The following is a 26,918-nucleotide window of genomic DNA, read 5'->3' as shown; positions in this document are numbered from 1 at the left end:
CCACATTGTAATGAGTGACAGAAGCCTCATAAGGAGATAATGACTACGAAGGTAATTTGAGAAGGTAAATGTGCTATACAAATGGTAGGTATTGCCATCATTAGGAAAATAAGGCTCGGCTTGAACTCTGAGTTGTTACTGCATTTATTTTTACATGTTTTGTGGTAACTAGGTATCAAATGAGGAAGAGAACTCCCATTTTTGTCAATCCCTAATTCTAGGCAAGGCAGCTAGCCAAGACCATTCTAAGAGTCAGAGTGATGGCTTTAACAAACTCCTAAGGTTACTTCCTGCTTCTAAATATCATGCCCATGGCTAATTGTCCACACAAAGACAACTGGGAGAGTATCTTTCCCAAAAGGAAAAGTATATTTGAGACCTTGACCTATTAATTGGCTTACCTCTCTGCATCTTCAGGATGGGTTGTAAATATTTGCAAATATAGGGCACATCCTTTAATTAATTTATTTTCTACTGTGCAGTATTTGTCAAAGACCTACTCATATGGGGGAAGACCAACCTCATTCCTTGTTTCTGCCCTGTATAGCTTATAGGCTAGCATCCATGCTTTCTTTGGAATTGAGAAGGTGTGAAGCCTTCTCAATGAAGCCAGGCTCCTGGTACTCTCTTCTTTTGCCCTCCCCAGTAATTGCCTTCTTTATCTTTCCTGTTATCAGACAAACAGCCTTCATCCACAAACCTTATCATCAGCCACCTATTCTTTTTTTTTCCCTCCCCGAGACAGAGTCTCAATCTGTTGCCCAGGCTGGAGTGCAGTGGCGTGATCTCAGCTAACTGCAAGCTCCACCTCCCGGGTTCATGCCATTCTCCTGCCTCAGCCTCCCAAATAGCTGGGACTACAGGCACCCGCCACTACTCCCATCTAATTTTTTTTGTTCTCATTTTTAGTAGAGATGGGGTTTCACCATGTTAGCCAGGATGGTCTCGATCTCTTGACCTTGTGATCCACCCGTCTCGGCCTTGCAAAGTGCTGGGATTACAGGCGTGAGCCACCATGCCTGGCCTCATCAGCCACCTAATTTCAAGCTGTGTTTTCCTATTTTTGGCTCAGAGCTCCCTGACCATTTCTAGATATAGCTCAGTACCACTGAAGCCAATAAACTTGAACCTACTGTGGATCCAGCCCATGTGGAAGCCAGAATTCAGCATGCAGGAGGCAATGTCCTGATCAAATACTCCCTGTGGGATTTTTTTTTTTTTTAAATGAGGAGGTTTTCACTCTACTTCTCAGCACATTGAGCTGAACGGCTGTGGGGGACAAAAATGGTGTGATCTGGTAGTGAGGCTCTGATGGACAGCCGCTTGCAGATCAATCTTGAAATGAATGGCTAAGCTAAGATGCTAAAAAAAGCTCTTGCTCAGGCCCTATCCAATACCTTCCCCCTTAACTGTAAGGCCCCTTCACTTCGTTTTTACTGGGTTTTATCTTCAGAAAGAGAAAATAGCACTCAAAGCTATTATTCTATTTATATCATCTTAAAGTGTTTCTTTCTGGAGAGATAAAGAAATGGTATACCCATCATTTCACTAGGACATGGCAATTTTGTTATTTACAAATTTCAGAAAGTCACACTTTGCTCTTTCACAAGTTATAAATTAAACAAGCAGACATTTAAATAGTAGGAACTAGTGTTGCAGTATAACTGACTTCAGTAGTTTGGGCTACATGTCATTGCATAAAGAATTATCAATAATAATGAAGCAGCAACAATTTTCTTCAAAATCAGTAGTGAATAGAGCAATGATTCTTAATCTTTTGGGGATCGTGGATTTGCTAAATCAGATGAATGTTATGGGACTCTGCCTCAAAAAAACATGCATATACGCACATGTACAGTTTTGCATGAAATTCCAGAAGGCTCATGGATCCCTTGGTATACTAATGGAATAACAAATTATAATGAAACATAGTGATATCCTAAACAAATGTGGAATTGTAGATGATTCTTCTGGTGACCCACTCCCAGATAATTAATTATTTTTACTTAAAAGCTAAAATGCAGAGTTCCTCTAAAACCATTGTAAGAGGTCTCCTGTGCATATAGTAGTTGTTCTGTGAGCTAGCAGCCTGGCATGGTGGGAGAAAAAGGTCTGGAGTCAGACGGACATAGGCTCAAACATTAACTCTGCCACTCACAAGCTGTCTACAAGCCTTCAATTTTCTCAAGCCTATTTTTCCCATTAATATAACATAGCCAATAATACTTACTTTCCAAGATTCCTAGAAATATTTGGTGAAATCATTCACTTATGCAGTCTTTAAACATTATTATTCATCTAGTATGTGCCTTGTAGTATACTGGGCATTGAGAAAATAAAGATGAAAAAGTCATTTTCCTCAAAGGATTGTTGGTCTTTGTGCTTACAGAACACATATAATAGGTGCTTTCTAAATATTAGATTCCTCTTTTATGAAAAGTATCACACACCGGAGAATGGAAAGATTGGTGGGAGTATCCATTCATGTGAGTGGTGGAGACGGGAGTATATGACATAATGGAACTTACTGTGTCACTCATGCTAATATTAGAGTAAGAGTTTACCCTGACTATTTCATGTTAATTTTTACAAACACAGACATGTTAATCAATTCCTTCATGTTTCTCTTTCTTCCTCCTTACCCTGCTTCTAAGGGGAATGCCTCTGCTACGAAGGCTACATGAAGGATCCCGTACATAAGCACCTTTGCATTCGGAACGAATGGGGGACAAACCAGGGGTAAGTGAGGGCATGACGACTTAGCTGGTTCCCACATGTCACTGCTCCTTACACAGACATGACGTGGAGCAACTGCATGGAAAGGAATAGAGCTAAAGGGTGGGTATATTCTGAACAGCAAGTGGGTAAAAATGTCACTATGCCTTTCCATATTTATACCATTCCAGTGACGTCCATATCATCTTTTTCTCCATTTACGAGTCAAGGGATGATGCCTCTGACTCGCAGCCCTGCGGCTTCCAGCTGGGATCTGAAAATCAAGCTGTCCCTCTCTTCCTTTTCACACTGCCGCCAGCCGTGAGGATTCCACAGGCAGAATTTAGCTGATAATTTTGTTGGAGACACATGAAGCCACAGAGACTCCAATGTAGCTCTCCCAGAGCCTGATGAGCTTTGCAAGACTGACATGAGTGGAAATTTGTTTTCACCAGGACTGTCAGCAGGGGTGACATACAGAGACTCAGGAAGTACTCTGTGTTGAATAAGAGAGTATTTTTCCCTGATCCCCAATTACCATTTCTCAATGAGACTTGTGTTCCCCTAGACACACACGAGTGGGACAAAGTAGTTACCTTGTGTATTCCTTTTTTTTTTTTTTTTTTTTGAGATGGAGTCTCACTCTGTTGCCCAGGCTGGAGTGCAGTGGCGTGATCTTGGCTCACTGCAAGCTCTGCCTCCCAGGTTGACGCCATTCTCCTGCCTCAGCCTCCCGAGTAGCTGGGACTACAGGTGTCCGCCACCACCCCCGGCTATTTTTTTGTATTTTTAGTAGAGACAGAGTTTTACCGTGTTAGCCAGTAGTGTATTCCTTTTTTGTTTTCATTTTTTACATTTTGAATGTTGTTATTGGGATAAAAAATATATAACATACAATGTATCATTTAACCATTTTTAAGTATACAATTCAGTGGCATTAAGTACACTCACATTATACAAGCATCCCCATTATTCACTTTCTATTGCCTTTTTGTTTTTTAATTGAGACATTGTCTTGCTTTGTTGCCCAGGCTGGAGTGTAGTGGCATGATAATAGCTCACAGTAACATCCAACTCCTGACCTCAAGCCATCCTCCCACCTCAGTCTCCCAAAGTGCTAGGATTACTGGCATGAGCCACTGTGCGCTGCCCTCTATTACTTTTTAAAAGCAACTTTCTACTTTCCTTTAGATGTTGAGAGTTTACTTTCTGCATTGGCTGGGTCCTGAAGGAGGGTGGGAGAAGAAGGGGATCAATAAATGTGAACTAATAAACTAATAATAGTAATCAATGGAACAGGAAAAACTAGAAAGAAATCAAGGCAAAAGCCATCTCAGAATGGTTCCTTGGATTGCAAATTAGATATGTGTTTGCAGCTTGACAGGTGGAAAAAAGGAACCAATGTCATTTCAGACATTGCCATGGAGGACTCACGTCCCTGAGGTCAATGATCTACTCCTTCCATGTGATTCTGATGAGACCAAACCTAGAATATTGAATGTAGTTCTGGACTCTCAAAGCAATAAATATGGTGACAAATGGGTGAGCGTTTGGAGAAGAGCAATAAAAATGATTGAAGAGCCCAACGGAGTGATTTATGATAAAGGGATAGAAGAACTCAACTCTGAGAACTTAGCTAGCTGATGACTAAGTCAAGGCATGATAGATGCCCATAGATGTTAGGGGAGGGCAAATGTTCTGGAACGGGTTGAAGTTGAGGGATAAGGACAAGAGAGAATGAAGTTAGAGAAAGGAAATCTGAGTCACAGTTCAGAAAACTTGGGGAAATCAAAATGCCATGAAATTTTTCTGTTCGTGAAAATGAAGGATTGCTCAGTTTGGGCAGAATTTGAGGTCATATCACAGAGAGAACCCACAAAATTTAGAGGAAGGTGTTTGTAAAAGGGCAGCTACATATGAGGCAGCCTGTTATTGAAAGATTGGGGAGAAGGGCAGAAGGTTTGGCTGACAGATGTGCGGTGGGATATGAGCGAATAATACTACTGGCTATTTAAATTCTATGGAGTCCCCTTACCGTCTTCGCCTCTGAAATGTTTGCGTAGTTTCTGGGGATCCAAAATTTTAGCTTATGGGATGGCTAAGAATCACACTGGACTGTGGTTCTTACTAATTAAAATAGTGTAAAAACTGATGGATAACCAATCTCTGTCTCTTAGCTGCTGACTTGCTGCTGGAGAAAACAATGACAAAATATTTCACTTCTGCGCTGAGTGATCCAGGCTGGCTGGCTGTAGTGATTGGATTTGGTGGCTAATCGCTCAAGCCTCCACATCCCTAGCCTTGTAGACAGATCATGTGAGGATGGGCCTGACTTCACTTGATAATTGCATAAGCCTTCATCGTTCCCTCTGGCTGTATATAGAGACAGTCTTAGGATGTAGACAAGAGCCTCAAGGGAAATGGTTGAGGTCCCAGCATAAGTGTCATTGAAAACAAGACAGGCTAAAGCAGTGAGTTATAGACTGACAGGAACATTAGCCCCAGGAAATAGACAAGAAGACCTAATCTGTCATTTCCATCTTTAATTTCCATTATTCTATGATCATCACTGTCTATGAGGTCTCATTTTGGACACTAATAAAATAATGGAGCAACTGTTAGAAGCAGGAAAAAAGTGACTCCCTTGAGGATAATGGAACCAGGAGTGATAAGCAGTGTGAGTTTATATGTACACAGTATTTAAAAAAGTGCCAGACAAATGACTGTATTTTTCCTCATAAAATGACAAGGTAAGTGAAAAGTATAAAATGCCATACCTCTTGATTTAAATCAGGGATCCAATGCCATGTTTCTTTAAATGATTCTCAAAAAAGTAATCGAAATTGGTTTGAACATGAAGACTGTCACTCGAATTGAAAACTGCCTGACAGATTGCCAACTAGTGATACGTATTGAGGTATTATGGAAAAATCAATGGTATGTCTGATTTTCCTGAATATTTTATTTAATTCTCCTGAAGTGGAGGTAAGCAGCCCATGTGTGAATGTTTTTCACTTCACATTCTTATATTACATATATTAAAATAGCTGAAGATTCCTTTGAAGTAGAACAACCAAATCCTAGGCCAGTAATAGTTAAAACAAATTCTTTAGTGAAATATCAAGGTCAAATGTACCAGGAGAAAAGTAAAAATAAGTCTTTATGACTTTCAGACAAGGAAGAAAATTGATCAAGGACACTAATACAAGAAGTTACAAATTGATTATTTTTTTTGAGGCAGAGGAGTGGCACCTGCAACTTTACACAGCCTCTGCCTTGTTCTAGTTACCTGGTCCTGAATGTGCATGTGTTTGTGTGTGTTTGTGTGTGCATGTGTGTGTATGTGGTGTGTGTGTGAGTGTGAGTGGTGCCTGTGTTGTATGTGTGCACATGTGGTATATGTGTGATTGTATGGTGTGTGTGTGTGTGTGTGTATGTGCATGACAGGAAGCCAGTTTGTTTATAGTAATTCTCTCACTGCTCCATCATTTATTCTCCTACTCATTTGTGTTTTCAACAGATACTCGCCCCATTACCTATTGTGGTCCAGGGTATGCTAGGTTGTTTATAGAAGAAGATGTGGTTCCTGCTATGGAAGAGCTAACAGTCTACGTAGATAGTTGAAAAAGTAACAAGTAATTGCAATGAAATCTAAGACTTATTAAAATAAAGGTGTGAGCAAAAGTCTGTGGGATTGAAGTTTAAGGGGTGAGTTATGTGAGGTCAAAGAATAGGGAATAGGGTTTCATGGAGAATTTGGATTGTGAACTGTTCTACTCGCCAGATAACAAAGGCCATTCTAAGCAAAGGGAACCAGAATGTAGAAAGGTATGGAGACATGAGAAACATGGTTTTTTCAGGAATGGTAAATTAAAAGCTCAATGTAGCATAAGAATTCACTTTACAGAGAGAGGACAAGAGGCTGGTAAGGTGGCAAAAGACTAGGTAGGAAAGAGATCTTGTTTACTAAGGCTGTGGACATTGCAGCTCCAATGCACAGGACCCTAGACCCACTAGCAGGAGGGAGGGAGGCGTTCCAGGTGTACTCTCACTACACATTACTTTTTTGGAACCTTTCATATTAAATTTAAATGATCCTAAAAAGCAAAGAAACAAATGCAAAACCTCTTGGGGTTATCTAGACTTTCATTTATCTGGATTATCTCAGTAAAACATAGTCCTAAAATTATCCTGTAGATAAAAGTCAAGACCAAACAACCAAGAATGACAGAGAATTAGAGACCATATGCAGAAAGCATGTGAATCGAGGAGGTTGCAATCATTTCCTGGTGACTCCAGTTCTGCCACAATTGCTCAGGGAGAAATGAGGCAGGTTGAAACATTTGTGTGTTGGTCTTAGTGGTGAAGCTAGTCACTCCAGCTCAGCCAGGTGACAGGGTCCAGGTGGCAGATTACAAGATCATTGAATTCAGTGCACAAGAAGGTCCTATTCACTAAGAGTAAAAATAGCTTCAGAAACATTTAAACAAAGTCACAGATGACAGATTTCTAATGGGTTATTAAAAGAACATGGAATGTTTGAGGTTACAGCCTTGGTCTTTGAGGTTGGCAACAAAATCAATCATTCCCTGCCACAACATCCCTTGTGACCCTGCTGCCAGGCACAGGACCCAGGGTGGACAGGTCTTACCCCTGCACAGTGGCTTACCTTGTCTTCTGTCTCCCCTGTATGAATTCACTGAATAACTCCTCAGGCTGCCATCCCTGTGGCTGCATAGACACAGCCAGGGACTATTAAAGTCTGTGTTTGATATTTGTTTGCTAGGACAACACGGACAAATTGGAAAATTTTCACAGAAGAGAATTGAAAACAATAAATGAGGGTGGAGGAGGCAGGAGAGATTGATTTACATGAAAATATTAGAGGAGGAAAAACAGATTTATGTAGCTACTTTGGAAATGATTATGAAAGACTATAATCATGTTTTTTTGTTAAGTTAAAAGTACACCCAAGGGCCTCTAGATACAATTTTCAGAATATCACAATTAGTTTAAATTCATGCATTTGAAGATTCCCATTAAATAATAGCCTGATTTCTTATTCTGGCATCTAAGATACAGAGGGCAATACCAAGGAGATTCCCCACTAGAGAGATATAAAATATCACTAGATTTCAATGCTGAAGGATGGAGACAGAGTGATCATTCATGAGATGGGAAGTGACCTGCTGTGGAAAATGAACAGGTGTTGCTCCCAGGTGTTAGAAGCTGTTGTCAGGAGTGGTCCTGCTCATCAGAGTACTTCTTCCTTACACTGCCTGCTCTGGAGGCAATGCACTTACCATGACATGCCAGGTAGGTGCACACAGGCACACACACATTCACTCACTCATACATGGCCCACGCTGCATTAATATGTCATTCTCATTGTCCCAGGTGCCTACTGTCTCCCCTTCTATTTCTGCAACTTCTTCCTACTTCTCACCCACTCAGGAGTGACTGCTTAGGGATTCCATATCTTTATAAGGAGCAAATGTCCCAAACCATAGGAGCCAGTTCCCACTTGAAGCCAAGAATGAGGACTGTGTCATCATGACTGGCCTCAGCTCCTCTGTCTTGCTCAAAACATGTCCTTGACAGGAGGTGATTTTATTTTGTCCTGCCTGAATGATGTCATTCTTAACAGTTCCTTAGAGACCACTAACAGGGCAAAGGCCACATCTGGTAGAGAGGATACCTTTGCCTCTGAGTTCTAGGATTGAGGTGAGGCCAAACTTCACTAATTATTCAAAAAGATCCAAAATCAATCCTGACTTCTCCTGTCCACCTAAAACTGAGCAAGAACTTCCTCTCAGCTGTCATCAAAGTGTAAATGCTTAGACCATCTTAGGGCAGCGACTGGCATGTTCAGCTGTAGCTCTGATTCCAAGCCCAGGTCTTGGGCCATGTCTTGTTTCTTTGACCAGCCCAAAGTCTCTTCCAAAGTGACTCAGGTGGGGTCAGACAGTCTGCTGTGACATAGGAAATTTCTGACTCTTTGCTTATTTCTAGCTCATCATCTGACTGTTACTTCCCCCACCCCTTTGCTGGTTTCCAGGTCACTGCTGTCCCGTTCACCTTCATCCAACCCCTCAAACAAGATTTGCTGGCCAGACTGTGGCTGCTTCTTTATCTCTGGGTGCCCTCCTTTCCTGCCCTCCAGCCCAGACTTCATTGTCTGTGCCCAGCTTCTGTCATTGCCTTGCCATCTACAAATGGGATTATCTTCCCATTAGCTCTCTTTTAATTCTTCTTCCTCTCTCATCATTATCACTTATTGCTAATAAGGATTTCCAGCATATTCATTTAGCAATTTATTTTATTGCTCCTCCTCCTCCTTCTGCTCTTCCTCCACCTCCTCCTCCTTCTTCTCCTCCTCCTTATCTCTCTTCCTCCCTCTTTTGCTCTTCCTCTCCCTCTCTCTCTTCCTCTGCCTCTCTCTCATCCTCTCCCTCTCACTCTTCCTCTCTCCCCACTCTCTCTTGCTCTCTGTTACCCTCCTCTCTCTCTCTCTCTCTCTCTCTCTCTCTCTCTCTCTCTCTCTCTCTCTCTCTTCCCCTCTTTCTCTCTGTTTTACCTTTATCTTCTCCTCTTCCCCTAGGAATCTTACATTTTTCTGTGTCCAACAGACCAAAGGGGCTCTTGGAATTTAACCTAAAGTTCTGTTTCTTCTCTCTAGAGATGCCCTGCTGAAACCTGATTCTAGCAGAAACATCATCCCTCAAAAGGAAAAAAAAAAAAAAAAAAAAAAAAAAAAAACACCTCAGGCAGGAACTGAGTGCTTGAAAGGAAATCTCCACCTACCAGGATTTCCTCCACAGACAGACTTAACAGAATCGTCCCCTCCAGTTGGCTTGGGAAACTCTGCACCTCCTTCTCAGGGATTTTCTCAAGTGAAAACATATTTAACTTGACCGATTTTTCACAAAACCTTTGTGGTCAGTCAGCTGAATACAGTGATACACTGTTCTTTGTAGAGGACATCAGGCTAAGAGGACATCTCTCCAGCAATGGAGGGCTAAAACCCAACCCATGCTTGCTAAAACAAGCCAACTCTGAGACAAAGGGCGCATCTGTCCAGATGGGTACTTTTTTCTGATTTACACAAAGGCCCTTGATGAGCTAGTGCTGAATCTGTGATCATTTTGAGTGACGCCCTTTGCTCCCCTCTTAGAGGCAATTGTAACCTTCTTGGTTACTCAGGATGATACAAGAACAAAATGTGCCGTAATGAGTGACTCCTGCATGCCGATTCATGGAGCAGTTACCTAAGTATCATCTGATTTCAGACGTCTACCCCCAGAGATTTAAATTTCACAAGTCTGGGAGAGAGCCCAGAATCCCTACATTTGACAAGCTCTCCCAGATGTTTCTGAAGCACAGCCAGACATAAGAACACTTCTTAAGCAAGACATGGAGTCTCCAGACACCTCAAGAAGGCATCCTTTTATCAGTGAATTAACTTTTTCCGATGAAAATAAGAATGAGCTTGTAGACGAGTGACTAAGTGCAGTTTTAAAGATCTTTGCATTTTTTTATTATTATTATTGTTTTTTGAGATGGAATTTCACTCTTGTTGCCCAGGCTAGAGAGCAATGGTGCGATCTTGGCTCACCGCAACCTCCACCTCCCAGGTTCAAAGGGTTCTCCTGCCTCAGCCTCTTGAGTAGCTCAGATTACAGGCATGCGCCATCAAGCCCAGCTCATTTTGTATTTTTAGTAGAGACAGCGTTTCTCCATGTCGGTCAGGCTGGTCTCAAACACCCGACCTCAGGTGATCCTCCCGCCTCAGCCTCCCGAAGTACTAGGATTAGTAACGTGAGCCACCGCCCCCGGCACATTTTATTAATTGGGAAATAGGGAGCCAGAGAAGTGAAGTAACTTTCCCAAGGTCACATAGCTGGTAGTCAAGCTTCATAGTAACCTCTGGGTATTGGAGACAAGTCAGTTGGCTAAATAAAGATTTAAAAGAGAGAGCAATGTGAAGAGCATATAATACTCTGAAAGTCAGGGATCAGCTGTAGATGGGAGGTGGACAGTCTATGGTTGACAGCCCGCTTCTCTGCATCCCACTTCCCCAAGACTGAGGGATCCATCTTCATCCCATCCCCTCCCCATGGTGACAAGAGTCCACCTACAGTGCTGCCTACCCCCAGAGGAGTGGGGAGGCTGTGTCACGCCGTTGTCTCTGACTAGTCCAGTCACAGTACCAAGAGACTTATTTTAAACAGTGCCAGAGGCAGGAACACTCATATTTCCTCCAACATGTCCACCAGGGTGAAAAAAAATCAACCTCAATTTACCCTCCCATCTGCTCAAGAATGGAAGATAAATTGTTTCAATTTTATAGAAATGAATGTTTTATGTCTTGCCTATGCTTTCCAGATAGTGTCCTGCATTTATATATTCTACTGCATGCATGGGCATTCCACTAGGAATGCTCCCTAGACTTTCACCTTCCTTGGGTTTCAGTATAAAAATACTAGGTTTGAGAGTGCTGTTATTTTTCCTGGCTTTGGAGATTTTGGCTATTTATTTTTATTTTTTTTAAGTCAATAGAAAAAAATACATTCATTATCCCATGTGTAGAGAAAACTGCCATTACCATTTTGGCGTGTTTCTCCCCAATTTCTTTTTCTATGCATCAAATGCTTGCTTTTTACTACCCCCCACCTCGATTCTGTATATATTTTTGTTCTCTCTCATAATTTAACAATGAGCATGTATGATTTTATAATCACAAAATAGGGTGACATATAAAGAAATAAGCATTAAAAGTATCTTTGTGATATATTATTTTTCTCAAAACTTTTTCCTTGAGTATGTTATTCTTAATGACTAATTTAAAACCTTCAATTTCAAACTATTTTTAGAGGAAAGAAGACAGCAGCACAGGGCCTAGCATTCAAGTCAAACTCCTTTAATATAAACATGTCTGTAAGTCTGTGTATAAGAAGAAGTTGTAGGAACACCATCTAGCATCCTGCACGTTCAACACCATATTTAATGCATTACAACTTCAATGTCACTGAATGCTTGGAGTAATCCCTCACATAATGCTAATTAATTGCTGTCATTAGGCAGGGCACGGTGACTCACGCTTGTAATCCCAGCACTTTGGGAGGCTGAGGTGAGTGGATCACCTGACGTCAGGAGTTCAAGACCAGCCTGGTCAACATGGTGACACCCCATCTTTCTACTAAAAATACAGAAAATTAGCTGGGCATGGTGGCGGGTGCCATGGTGGCGGGCACCTGTAATCCCATCACATACACACACACATAACACACACACACACACACCATGGAACACTACTATATACAAACACACGTTTTATATATATGTGTACACACATTACATATATGTATGAATATATATTTTATATATATAACATTTCCTTTATTCATTCATCAGTTGATGAGCACTTAGATTAATTCCATGTCTTTGCAATTGTGAATTGTGCTGTGATAAACATATACATGCAGGTGTTTTTTTGATATAGTGACTACTTTTCCTTTGGATAGATACCCAATAGTGGGATTGCTGCATCAAATGGTAGGTCTACTTTTAATTCTTTGGTAAATTTCCATGCTGCTTTCCATAGAGGTTGTTATAATTTACATTCCCACTAGCAGTGTATAAGCATTCCTTTTTCACCACATGCATGCCAACATCTGTTGTTTTCTGACTTTTTAATAATGGCCATTCTGGTTGGGGTAAAGTGGTATCTCATTGTGGTTTTAATTTACATTTCCCTGATGATTAATACTGTTGAGCATTTTTTCATGTTTGTTTGGTCATTTTTTTTTTTTTTAGATATGTCAATCATGGCCTTTGCCTAGTTTTTAATGGGATTTTTTTTTTCTTGCTGATTTATTTGAGTTCCTTGTAGATTTTGGATATTAGTCCTTTGCAGATGCATATTTTGCAAATATTTTCTCCCATTCTGTAAGTTGTCTGTTTACTCTTGATTATGAAATAAAATGGTTGTTTCTTTTGCTGTGCAGAAGCTTTTTAGTTTAGTTAAGTACCATTGATTTGTTTTTGGTTTTGTTGCATTTACTTTTGGGGTCTTAGTCATAAATTCTTTGTCTAGGCCAATGTCTAGAGGGTTTTCCCTAGGTTTTCTGCTAGAATTTTCATGGCTTCAGATCTTAGATTTAAGTCTTTCATCCATCTTAAGTTAATTTTTATGTATGGTGAGGGAGAGGGATCCCGTTTAATTCTTCTGCATGTGGCTATTCAGCTTTCCCAGCACCATTTATTGAATAGGGTGTCCTTTCCTCGATTTTTGTTTTTGTATGTTTTGTCAAAGATCATATGGTTGTAAGTATTTGGCTTTATTTCTGGGTTCTCTATTCTGTTCCATTGATATATATATATATGTGTGTGTGTGTGTGTGTGTGTGTGTGTGTGTGTGTGTATACACTTTCATACCAGTACCATGCTATTTTGGTTATGATAGTCTTGTATAATTTGAGATCAGGTAATATGATGCATCAGGATTTGTTATTTTTACTTAGGACTGCTTTGGCTATTCGGGCTTTTGTTGTTGTTGTTGCTGCTGTTCCATATGAATTTTAGAATTGTTTTTTCTAACTGTGAAAAAAGGTCTTGATATTTTGGTAGGAATTTCATTGAATCTGTAGGTTACTTTGGGCAGTGTGGTCATTTTCATGATATTGGTTCTTCCAATTGATGCTTATGGTGGGTGTTCCCATTTGCTTGTGTCATGTCTGATTTCTTTCAGCAGTGTTTTATAGAGTTCTCCCTGTAGAGATCTTTCACCTCCTTGGTTAAGTATTTTCCTAGGTGTTTTTTTTTTTTTTTTTTTTTGTAGCTATTGTAAAAGAGATTAAGTTCTTGATTTTATTCTCAGCTGGGTCATTGTTGGTTTATAGCAGTGCCAATAATTTGTATACGTTGATTGTGTAACCTAGACTTTACTGAATTCATTTATCAGATCTAGGACTCTTGGAGGAAGTTTTAGGGTTTTCTAGGTAATAAGATAATATCATCATCAAACAGAGAGGGCTTGACTTCTTCTTTTCCAATTAATTTGGATGCCTTTTTTTTCTTTGTCTTGCCAGATTGCCCTGGCTAGGACTTCTCATACTATGTTGAATAGAAGTGAGGAAAGTGGGAATACTTGTCTTGTTCCAGTTCTTAGGCATAATGCTTTCAACCTTTCCCTTTTCAGTATGATGTTGGCATGAGTTTTCCTTTCTTTTCCTTTTTTCTTTTCTTTTTTCCTTTTTTTTTTTTTTTTTTGAGATGGAGTCTCACTCTTTCTGCCCAGGCTGGAGTGCAGTGGGGTGATCTCGGCTCACTGCAACTTCTGCCTCCCAAGTTCAAGCGATTTTCCTGCCTCAGCCTCCAGAGTAGCTGGGATTACAGGTGCCTGCCACCACATGCGGCTAATGTTTTGCATTTTTAGTAGAGACAGGGTTTCACCATGTTGGTCAGGCTGGTCTCGAACTTCCGACTTCAGGTGATCTGCCCACCTCGGCCTCCCAAGGTGCTGGGATTACAGGCATGAGCCACCGCGCCCAGCCTGGCTGTGGGTTTTCATATATGGCTTTTATTATTTTGAGATATGTTTCTTCTATGCCTATTTTCTCCAGAGTTTTTATCATAAAGAGTTGCTGAATTTTATCAAATTTTTTTCTGCATCTATTGTGATGCTCATATGGCTTTTGTTTTTAAATGCTGTTTATGGGATGATTAACATTTATTAACTTGTATATGTTGACCCATTTCTGCATCCCTAGGATGAAACTCACTCGACCATGGTGATTTTTTTTAAATGTGCTGTTGGATTTGGTTTGCTAGTATTTCGTTGGGGTTTTTGCATCTATATTCAGTAAGGATTGATCTGCAGTTTTTTGTGTGTGTGTTATGTCCCTTCCTGGCTCTGGCATCAAGGTGATACTGGCCTCATAGAATGAGTTAGAGAGGAGTCTCTCCTTCTCAGTCTTTTGGAATAGTTTTGGTAGAATTGGTACCAATGCTACTTTGCATATTTGGTAGAATTTGGCTGTGAATGTATTTGCATCTGCCCCTGGGCTTTTTTGTTTGTTTGTTTGCTTTGGCCATTTTTTTTTAACCAATTAATCTCACTGCTTATTATTCGTCTGTTCAGGGTTTCTATTCCTTCTTGATTCAAGCTAAAGGAGTTGTATGTCTTCGGGAATCTATTTCCTTTAGATTTTCTAGTTTGTGTGCATAGAGGTCAAACTGGATATTTGAAAAGAGGTGAGTAATTAATTATATTTATTTCACCTACAATTTCTGTGAAAACAATGCTAGTAAAAATAATATTAAGGTTTATTCTTCCTATGCCAGTTCAATGGATTCTTGTTCAAACACACATACTATAACCATTTTTCCTAAGTTTTAAACTTTATGTAATTTCAAAAATAAAGAGCAAACATTTTACCATTGCATATCTTATTTTCTACTTTATCTATTTTTTTTACAAAAGGAATGCATGTGATTGATAAAAAATCTAGAAACAAACAAAACAGCAAAAAGAAGAAAATCCAAGCCACCCAAAGTACCATTCCCTAGAGAGTGTTCATACTGACTTTTTCGTATATTTCTTTAGATATAATGCTTTTGTTAACAAAATAACATTGTATTGTTCTGTCTCTTGATTTGTTCATATGTGTGTGTGTATATATATATTATATATATATATATAATGTGCCTTTATCATTATATGTGTATGTGTGTGTGTGTGTGTGTGTATGTGTGTGTGTGTATATGGAGAGAGAGAGAGAGAGAGAGAGAGGCACATTTTATTATTTAAGGGTTGGTAGTACCTTGACCAGAATCACAGTTAGTGAACAGAACCGTCTGATGCCAACATCTAGGCTTTTTTCATTAAACCACAATGAAGTTCAACAATTGGGGTCACTTTTTCCTTCCTTTATGGCCTTTCTCAACAGGTTTGTTAACCTTTCTGTGTGGTTTTCTACACTGAGACTAGCATTGTTATTTTGAAGAAACATAGGCAACACCAGACTTGCCAATTGGGGTTGGCCTTTAGATTTAAGACTCTTAGATGTCAGAGGGTCCCTAGACTTCTGTGAGGCTGTAAATAGTTGTTCAAAGCCCTAAGATTGTATTAACTCAATTAGCACTATAGGTGAAAGTCTCTCATGGGGCTGTCCAGACCACAGTTCTAAGCATGGTCTTCCATGCTTAGAGACTCCCTAGTGTATAACCACATAAGAAGGCTGACTTTGAAAGGAGTAAGTGCTCACCATTGTTGGATGGTCACAAGTGGAGACATATTCCACACTAGGAAAAACCTATGAGGAGTTGAATTAACATCAATGCCATTGTGAACCATTGTACTTTGCATGCTGGTGTTATAGTACCCACTACATTCTGCCCTGCAGGTGTGGGAATAACCACCTATTTCATCCTATTCAAGAGATTATGTACACCTCACTTCTAAGAGGATTAACGTTCACCTGCTCACATTTGTATCTTTAAGAGAGGCAGCAGAACATAATGGGAAGAACACAACCGTGGAATCAGATGGACTTGGATTCAAATCTTATTTCGTCTTCTTAAAAGCCTTGTGTTTTTGGCTAACCTCATAACCTTTATGAGTCTTATTTCTTAAAAATGAGAATAATGAGAATAATAGTATCCACTTCATAGAATTGTTATAAAGATTATTTTAAAAACCTAAATAAGATGACTTGCACTCAATAATATTACATGAAGTATGTAGGTACTCAATAAGTGATGGCCTATTCACACTGATGATGCTTTGCGTTGGTCACAGCCTCATTTATGTTCTTTGAACTTTCACCAAATGATGTCAACCTTCATGTCAATTTGGCAGTTGAGTTTAGAGTAACCTACCTCTAGAACATAAATTCCATGAAGGCAGAAACAATGTCTCTTATGTAAAATTGTATTGTCATACCTTAGTACACTGCCTGGAAAATAGTGGATGTTCCAGAAGTACTTGCTAAACAACAACAACAACAAAAATGTGTCCATCTTCCCATGGTCTTTCATAAGCAATACCTAAGAATAATAGTAGCTACCACCTTTCCAGTATTACCAAGCCTGGGGGCTGTTTGGGCAGATCATACTCAGACCTCTGTTTTCTGAACCTAATTGGATCTTTAGATTCTCTCATGGAGTGGTGAATCACTTCCCTAATTTCAGGAAGTAAGAGTAGGAATACCAGCTGAATCACTGACAATTCCAGACACACAGAGGTGGAAACCCACCTCAAGGTCATAATATCCAATCTGCCACCCAGTGTAGAAATCCCTCCTATGGCCATTTCATCAGATGGCTGCCCAACTACTGCTTGAACACTCTTGGCAATGTGGGCTACATTATTTTGAAGAGGCAACTCATTCCATCGTTGTAATGCAGATTCTTAGATAGTTCTTTAGACTGAGCAAAAATATGTTTTCCTGTAACTTCCATTTGCTTGGTCAGCTCCATCCTTTGGAGCAATAAAGAATATGTTGATTTCCTACTTCTATGCTCAGGACCACTGGCATATATAGTACCTTTGTGTGCATTAGAAAAATATACTCATCTACTGTAAAGTGTGGGATAGATACCTGTGAACAAATAGGACCACTATATACAGGCTGGCTACGTGCTAATGTCTCAGATAATTGTGTATAGGATGATGTCTCTATTGGCCCTTCTCTTATAAATAGAGCTTGTTCCTTCAACTTTTCTTTAGATTGTAAGTATTATGAGTCTCTTAAAGATCCTACTAGCTGTCTTTTGCATGTCCCTAGTTTGTCATTATGCCTTTTAGACTATGTTGCCCAGGACTGTTCAAATCACTGTGTAAAATATGGCATGCCTGTTTCTTTCCTTGTATTTTCTATTAGTGAATTCTAAGCTAAGCTTGTGCTAGGACCTTTAAGAGAAAAGTCATGGTGTTTTCTTATAGTAAGTTTGTGGTCAACTAAAGATCTTTTCCGCAGAAACTGTTGTCAGAAAGGCAAAGTGTATTCAAGACTGAAGTCAATTGTTTTCTTAACCTTGGTATAGATCTTATATAAAATCATATTAAATATTAGCTTTATCCCATTGAAATTCTTTGAATCTTGACTTTGTTATCCCATGTATTAGCTATCCCTTCTTCTTTATGTAATTTGCCATTTTAATTAACATACATTCATATTAGTCCATTCTCTTGCTGCTGTGAAGAGATACCTGAGAATGGGTAATTTATACAAAAAGAGGCTTAATTGACTCAGAGTTCCACATGGCTGGGAGGCCTCAGGAATCTTACAAACATGGTGGAAGGCACCTCTTCACGGAGGCAGGAGAGAGAATAAGTGCCAGCAGGGGAAATGCCAGACACTTATAAAACCATCAGATCTTGTGAGAACCCACTCACTATCACGAGAACAATATAGGGAAACTGCCCCCATGATTCAATTACCTCCCACTGGGTCCCTCCCCATAATGACATGTGTGTATTTTGGGAACTACAAGATGAGACTTGGGTGGGGACACAGCCAAACCGTATCACCTTTAGTCACCTTCTCGAAGTCACTGACAAAATTGTTAAAGAAAGCAAGTTCAAGCCCTGCTTCACTTAGAGATCTTCCTGAAGATTGAACTAAACCCTTTACTCAAAACTTCTTGGCTGTGCTTGTTCAGTTCCACATGAATTCATCAAATATACTGATGATCATTGAGCATATTTCCATCTAGTCCATCTCAAAGATTTCATCCTGTCTGGACCAGAAGAGGCATTTAATACATTTTCTAAACCAGTGAGTGCGTGCTTTTCTAAAACTCAAAGATGACGTCAGTGCCAACCTTGAGAAGTCTCCATCAATGGCCATGCCCCTAGCTTGGGATTTTGTCTCGTTAGTGAATCAATTGTAGCTCCTAGACATCTTTGGATTCTTTATTTTTTTTTTAAAGGATTGATCCATCCTCTTTCCCTGGATAATGCAAAGCTGTTGAGATTTTGCCTTCACAGTCTCCATGTGTGTCTTAGGCCTTGTCTTTCTCTAAGCTATGTAGTTTTATGTCATTTAGAGTCTTGCTTTAAAAGGAGTTCTGATGCCGGGACCCTCAATGGTTTTTTATTTGATAAGTGAAGGTGAAGATAATAATAATAGGTAATAATTTACTGTCAGTTTATTCTGTGCCTAGCACACTTCTAAGAGTTCTATATATTTTTAATCTAACCACAACTATGTGAGGCTATCCCCTCTTTATAGATAGGAAACTAAGGCACAAGGAAGTTTGGTACCTTGCCCAAAGGTTACACCCATAGAAAGTGGCATCATTTGGGATTCAAGCCTAGGCATTCTGACTGGAGTCCATGCACGAAAACCCTCACGGTGCTGCCTGGCACAGAAGGCAGTACACTCTATCACTCTATGGATAAGCAGATTTGTGGGTGACAAGAGGCCCCCATTTTATGTCTTGCTCTCCCTCTCACATCCTCCTTTGAAATGCGGGGTAATGTGAGTCAGACAGCTGAGCTGGCTGTGTGCACAGCGGTTGGGTGGGTGAAGTTCCCACTCCAGGATTGCCCTCCACCTGGTGTTCTGATTTTTCTTCTTTGAGAGGTTATGTAATCATCTTCTCTCCACCGTCAGTCACTTAATGAACTCCCCACCGCCACCTCCCCGCCCAGGTCCCAGGAGCTTTTGCCCTTGGAAAGAAGCCTGCAGAGAAGTAGAGCTTACCCCAGAGGAATGATACCCCAGGTATCAGTGAAGTCCATTTGGAAAAATATTTGAGGTGCCTCATGGTCTGTATAAGAGAGGGAGGGAGATGAATATACCATAAGCTTTCATGAGTCAGACACTCTTCTGGGTGCTTTAAATTTGAAGCCTCATTTACATAATACTAGGTAATATTTATTGAGTGCTTCCCATGTGACAAGCATTATTTATAAATGTTTTATGAGTATTCACATTATTTTCTTCTCACATTTTACAGATGAGGAAGCTGTGATACAGAGGGGTGCAATAACTGGCTTGAGAGGACACAGTAGGAATAGAAGGAGATAGAGTGACCCTAATAGTCTGACTCCAAATCCTGGCTCTCAGTGTGATATATGAAGACAAATATGGTGACCATGTGAGCTCTTAGGATAGATTCCTTCTGGCACTTAAGACTCCTAGCAAGACAGACCCAGCATTTGTTTCTAAGCCCGATTGAACTGCTTGTTCTTGATCACACTTGCCTTTTACTTTACCCCCTCCCCACTTTTGCTCAGGTCATTTATTTCCCTCTAGTTCCTTCCCTTTAATACCCTACCTGGTTAATTCTGTTCATTCTCCAAGGCCCAGCCCAAATACCTGCTCCACCATAAAGCCTTTTCCAACTCCCCAGTTGGAAGCCCTCTCTTCCTCCTTGGGGTGCCTCAGGCCTGTGACTGTCTCTTGTGGCAATCGCCCCAGTGTGCCTTGTCTTATTTCTATCCCTTGTCTTGACTTGTGCTAGACCATAAGACTTTGGAGCAAGGGCTTATTTTTGGGTCTCATTCTCAAGTACATACAGTAGGTGATCAATAAAAATAGAATAATTGCTACTGGTGAGATTTCTCTGGTAAGTCATGAGAAATGGACTTACAGGGAAGATGACTGTTTACATTAGGGACAAGAACAAGGGAATGTGTTGCTGTCACTCACAACACATCACCTCCTCTGAGGATATCCTCTGTGTCACACACCCTGTTTGATCCTCACCATAGTCCTCTAGGGTCTTTTCCATTTTAGAGATGAGAAGCCTGAATCTGAAGGGAACCAAGCCAGCAGAACATAAGTTTTAAAACTCTATAAGAAGACCACCTGGTACCACATCGTGGCTGTACCACTTACTAACTACTCGCTTCGCTAGGGACAAATTACAAAAGTTCTCTGTGCCTTAACATCCTCCCCTGTGAACTAGGGATCACGATAGTGCCTGCTTCATTGGATTGCAGTGAGGAGTAAACAAAAGAATTGTGGAAAGTGAGAGTGCCTGGCTTGTGGAGGGTGCTTGGTAATCCCAGGTGCCAATGGGATCAGATGATTCTTCCTGTAAGAATCAAGAAATTCAGCATCATGCATTGTAACCCCTGTCAGGGAGATGGTTTTCAGGAGGGAAGTCCTGCATGTATGATTTAAAACCTTTCAACTGACCACTGGCCAACAGTCCCTGGGCAGGCTGTTTTTTGTTTGAATTGGTTTGGTTTTAACTTTTCTCCTTTTCTCTGCCTGCATCAAAGACACACTTCTGCTCTTCAAAAGCTTTGTGTCTCCCTTCCCCAAATTGCATTTTCCAGGGGGCAGGGGAGGGTGTTGTTGGACACACTAACCTGAACTCCAGCCTCTTGCCTAATTACGCTGCAGTCAGATTTTCCATGGAAGCCCCTAGCGTGGCAGGATGCCCTCTTTGAAGTCATTAGTCTTCACAGCAGGGAGAGCACATCATCAAAGACTCTGTTTCCCAGCAACCCCTGCTGTACCCTTGTGCACCAGAGGATTGCAGATGTGGGGAGAGGGGAGCCTACACGTGTATTAAGTCTGCTGTTCTCTCCTCTAGCCCTGAACTGCAATTCCTTTGAACTGAAGCCCAGAGAGAGGGCTGGTGATGCTATCGCAAAACCTCTCCCCATTCTTTCAGTCTTCAACCAATTTAGCAATTAAACTTCCTAGGGCCAGCAGTACAGAATGTAGGGCATAGTGAGGTTCCAGCTGGTAATCTAAGGCGCCATGGGATGGGGGTTGGGAAGGGAAAGAAACTGCCTGGGAAGATCTGGATACTGAGAATATACTTGATAATTACTGTGAGGAATCTGCTGTAAAGTTAGAAATCTCTTTCTCTTTCTTTCTCTCTCTCTCTCTCTCTCTCTCTCTCTCTGTGTGTGTGTGTGTGTGTGTGTGTGTGTATGTGTGTGAGAGAGAGACAGAGATAGAGAGAGAAAGAGAGAGAGGTTATATGGCTTTGTCTCTTAATTGCCATTTACCTGGTGAACTGGGGAGCCTCCTTTTTTTCTGACTTTCAGTTTCTTAGTCCCTTTGAAGCTCTGTGGCTATTGTGAATGAAATAATTTTTAACAAAGCCATTACTTAGACCCAGATTTTAAATTTCGGCATGAACCTAGGCTTTTGATATCAGCACTGAAGTCCAAGGACCAGACTAAGCTAACCTGTTCTATTTTTGGAAGACCAGTTGGTGGAGCTCCATTATGGAATTCTTAAGTTGGGGGAGAGTATTGAATCCAGATCTCAGTGGCCCTTGCCAGGGTCCAGCATGGGGCATCTCCTCTTCATCGCTGCAACATTTGCCCTTACACATGTACACAGACTCACCTGCCATCACCACTGCTCTCGGGCTGGCGATCTCTCACTTTTACCACCATGATGGTCTTCTCATCTGGCTTCCTGCCCCCTGATTTATCCCCAAGTCCTTCCTCTCTAGCCACCAAAAGATCTATCTAAAATGTATGTCCATTTTACCCTCTGCCCCTAATCCATCAATGACCCATATGGCCCTACAGAAAATAAATTTGGAGCTTCCTAAGGTAAACTACAAGTGCTTCCTGATCTGGTTCCTGCCAACCCTCTCAGCCCCATCTTCAATCTCTCCCTGCCTGAAATTTTTTGTTTCAATGACATTGAATCTCTTGCAGAGCCCTTGTGTGTGCCATGCTATCCTACATTTCAGTGCATTTGCTTATGAGTGTGCTGTGCCTAGAATGGCTTTTCCTACTTTGCTCCCTCTGCGATCCCAAACTTATCTGGTTACTTTCTACTTACTGTTAAAATCTGCATCCAGATAGTCTAATCTGAGATACCCATCTGATGCTATCAAGTCTTAATAAAGTGGCCCTCTTCTGTGATCCTGTGACATCCTTGCATATCTCTGCCATTGTTTTCAAACTGTGATTATAATGATCTGATAACTATAATCATCTGTTCACTGGTCTGCCCCTGCCCCTACCATCCCAAGCTGCAAGTTCAGGGCTGCGTCTTACTTATCTTTGTAACCCTATGGCATTTCCTGTCACATTCATTATTAAGCACTGAATAAATGTTCATTGAATGAATCGGTGAATGGTTTCATATAAGGTTATGTGTGCAAGTTCTATCAAATCTCTGCTTGACTGTCTCAGTGCATTTCCCAGTGCTTAGGTCTCTCAATCCACAAAAGAGAAGTCAGATTTTTATATTTAATATTTGGCATGGTGTTCTTTACTGAGGTAAATCATCTGTGTTCCACCTACGACTATAGTAGAATACATCCATCATTTATTCATTTAATAAACATTTACTGATGACTTTCTATGTCTCAGGGATTGTGTTAGGCACCTGGAAAAAAAGATGAGTAATAATACCCAACAATCATTTAGGGTTTATTACATGCTACACACTGTTCAAAGCATCTAGTATTAACCCATTTAATCTTCACTACAACCTTATGAATAGGTACTATCATTTCCATCTCCATTTTATAGGTGAAGAAATTGAAGCACAAAGGCTGTTTTAGTTGAAGTACCCTAGAAACAAAGGTTATAGCTAATGATTTATAAGAAGGTAAAATCCTTGACAGGGCGGGTGGCTCACACCTGTAATCACAGCACTTTGGGAGGCCAAGGCGGGCAAATCACTTGAGGTCAGGAGTTCGAGACCAGCCTGGCCAACATGATGAAACCCCACCTCCATCAAAAATGCTGAAATTAGCCAATGTGGTGGCACATGCCTGTAGTTCCAGCTACTTGGGAGGCTGAGGCAGGAGAATCTCTTGAGCCCAGCAAGGTTACAGTGAGCCGAGATCATGCCACTGCACTCCAGCCTGGGAAACAGCTAAAAAAAAAAAAAAAAAAAGTATAATTCCAGGTCAGCAAGAGTGAGGGGAAAAGATAATTGAGACAGGAAAGAGGAAAAGTAAATGCAAGGTGTTGCATTAGGAAGCTGCCCTTAGCTTTACAAGCTCTGAGATCCACAGGATGTACTATAAACAGACCTTATAGCAACTTCTACCACTAAACAGTCCATAGAAAGTGAAGGTCAGTCAGGAAAGGAGAGGAATTTACCTGCTATTTTCTTTCCAATCTCTTAGTTCTCATTGGTGGGGGGCGGGGGGGCGGGGTTGAAAACTTTTAAGTACCTCCATAATGTCAGAATGAATGAAGCCGAGGCTTTTCACCACCTTCACACACACACGTACACACACAGTTCTCACATCCAAATGAGTCTCTGATATGGATCAACCTCAATTGAGGAAGCGAGGAATCTCCATTGAAACTATAATGAAAATTCACTTTTGGCATAGATCAATGTATAAAGTACAGTATAGGCTACCAGAGAGTCTGAAAGCAGACTGTGAATGTCTACTGAATGAATGAGTGAATGAATGAATCAGTTGGAATGAATAAATGAATGAATAAATGAGAAGGGAGCATCCTAAAGAGAGATTTAGGTATACATAGTAGAAGAAAATAGAAGAGTCCTGAAATGACCCCATAGATTACCAGAGTACTAATGCAGATGGGACAATGGCTATCTCAATGGCAAAACGACAAGCTAATAGAGTCTCCACTGACATCGTTTAGGTGACTTAAGTGTGTATTAGTGAGATGAATGCAGCTAGACTTTATAGCAGGTGTTTTTCTGAAAGGAGGTTGTTCTTGGGAGAGATACTAGATTTGTAGAGGTAAGGGAGTTGGGGGATTAAGGATAAATGTCTTCCTGCTCCCATTTGATCTAAATCCTATTCTAGAAAGCCTTCCCAGAACACTTGCTTCTGTTCTGCTCCTTGTTTTTGCTGTCACAATTTAAAAGATTCTCCCTGGAGTTCCATAGCACCCACATATAGACATGGTATCGGACTGATATTGCCATTTTTGTTGACATTTGAAAATATCTTACAGTGCCCCTGTAAGATTGCTGCCGTCCCCCAAGCCACTCAGTCTATGGTATTTTGTTATGGGCAGGCTGAGCTGACGACTACAAACACCTACTGTATGACTTAGAGAGTAAGGTATCACAAACACAAAGCCAGAGAAGGCATAGTCCATGTCCTTAAGGAGTTTATAGTCCAGTGGGAAAACAGACAGAACACCAATGGTTATACTGTCTTGAGTTTTCTTATTTGTCTATTTGTCCCCCAAAATACCATAGACTGAGTGGCTTAAACAAGAGACATTATGTTCTCACAGCTTTGGAGGCAGGAAGTCGAGATCAGGGCACTAGCACTGCTGGGTTCTTTTGAGGGTTCTCTTCCTGGTTTGCAGATGGCAGCCTTCTTGCCAGGTTCTTACATGGCAGAGAGGGAGCTCTGGCATTATCTGTTCCTCTTCTTATAACAAAGCCAATTCTATTGGATTAGAGCTCTGCTCTTATAACCTGATTATCCATAATGACATTTTTAAAGGCCGTAGCTCCTATAGAGTCACATGGGGATTTGGGTCTTCGAATTTGGGTGGGGTTTCAGGGGGCGACAATTCAACCCACAGCACTGTTCAATAAACACTAAATCAATGATAGAATCAATGACCAAGTAGTGCCAGATGATTGATAGGTCCACTGGAGTCACTTTCTGAGAGGGAAGAGTAATGAGTTTTTCTTGCCCTTTTGAGTCTCTGTCTACTCCTGCATTCTCCACCAAGTAATAGCTAATGAGAGACTTTGCAACAAAAATCATCTTAAAAGAGATGCCAAGTCTTTTTGGAAAGGAAGGGAGACAAGAGCTTCTTTTGCTATTTCAGTTTAGCAAGTTGAGAATGCTTTCTAATCTTCATCTAGCTTGCTTCTTCATGTCAGTGGACACAACAGCCCAGTTGGGGGTCCTTAATGAGTTTAGAAGCAGAATTCCCACTCTCTCTTAACTCTCTCTCTCTCTCTCTCTTTTTTTTTTTTTTTTTTTTTACAACGTTCAAGGCATATATTTTTTTCTTAAGGGCAGGATCCAACCCAGAAGGTCACTTCAATATTTGCCCATCTCCTCCAGACTTGAATTGACACTATGGAGAAGTAAATGAATCCAGATAAATAACTTCAGTTTTATTATTTAGACTTGGCATCTCTTTTAAGATGATTTTTGTTGCAAAATCTCTCATTAGCTATTACTTGGTGGAGAATGCAGGAGTAGACAGAGACTCAAAAGGGCAAGAAAAACTCATTACTCTTCCCTCTCAGAAATAACTTCAGTTTATTTATTTAGGTCCTGTGTTGGATGCCAGGGAAATGTTCCTATTGGTAGCACTTTACTTCCATGGTTCCCAACTATGCATTGAGGGACTTGGGGGACGGCAGCAATCTTACAGGGGCACTGTGAGATATTTTGAAATGTCAACAAAAATGGCAATATCAGTCCGATACCATACTAACGACTTTGAATTTGTACTTATTGTATTTTTTCTATTGTCTACTAATACATTTTCAGATGTAAAGATTTATTACATTGTTCAGACCTAACTACTTAATACATAAAACTAGTAGATACTTCTTTTGGCCTAGGGGAGCTGTGAAAATTAGTGGGTTACTTTGAATACTATGATCCAAGAAGTTTGAGAACCTCTGTTTTTATAATGACCCCAATAAGATTGACATCATTTTCTCAAGTTTACCTCTGAGGATACCAAGGATCACAGGGTCAAATAAATGACTACATAGTTAAATGGTTTGTAAGTGGTGGAGCCAAGATTTGAACCCAAGATAGTTAGTCTCTGAAACCTGTTCCTCCAAATTGTTGACCTACTGCGGGGTTATGAAGATTAGATCTTAGACTGTCAGAGCCAAAGCAGGCTTCAGCAGTAATCCAGTCCGGCTCACAATCTAGCCCGGTCACACAACTAATTAGTGTTTGAATTATCAAGGGATCAGGTCTCCTGGCTCCTGGTTCTACATCACTTCAACTCCATTTTAATTCTCTTTCTTTCCAGCTTTGGACAACCACTCATTATGGCTCTATAATTTTTTTTTTGAGACGGAGTTTCACTTTTGTCACCCAGGCTGGAGTGCAATGGCATGATCTCAGCTCACTGCAACCTTCGCCTCCCAGGTTCAAGCGATTCTCCTGCCCCAGCCTCCTGAGTAGCTGGGATTACAGGCATGTGCCACCACACCCGGTTACTTTTGTATTTTTAGTAGAGACGGGGTTTCTCCATGTTGGCCAGGCTGGTCTTGAACTCCTGACCTCAGGTGATCTGCCCGCCTCGGCCTCCCAAAGTGCTGGGATTACAG

At 40.7% G+C, this 26,918-nt stretch overlaps 1 protein-coding gene across 2 annotated transcripts in view; it reads left to right on the top strand.

Moving 5' to 3' along the window:
- The window catches only part of ASTN1 (astrotactin 1), a 306,207-nt gene that overhangs the window by 147,537 nt on the left and 131,752 nt on the right, over positions 1-26,918 (top strand). For both annotated transcript variants that reach the window (NM_001266732.1, XM_077989823.1), the window contains 1 exon segment: positions 2,655-2,739. In NM_001266732.1, coding sequence (NP_001253661.1) covers positions 2,655-2,739 — 85 coding nt within the window.

The sequence above is a fragment of the Macaca mulatta genome, chromosome 1 (assembly GCF_049350105.2).
Source record: "Macaca mulatta isolate MMU2019108-1 chromosome 1, T2T-MMU8v2.0, whole genome shotgun sequence".
NCBI classification, from domain to species: Eukaryota; Metazoa; Chordata; class Mammalia; order Primates; family Cercopithecidae; genus Macaca; species Macaca mulatta.
This window is presented reverse-complemented; position numbering and strand designations above follow the sequence as displayed.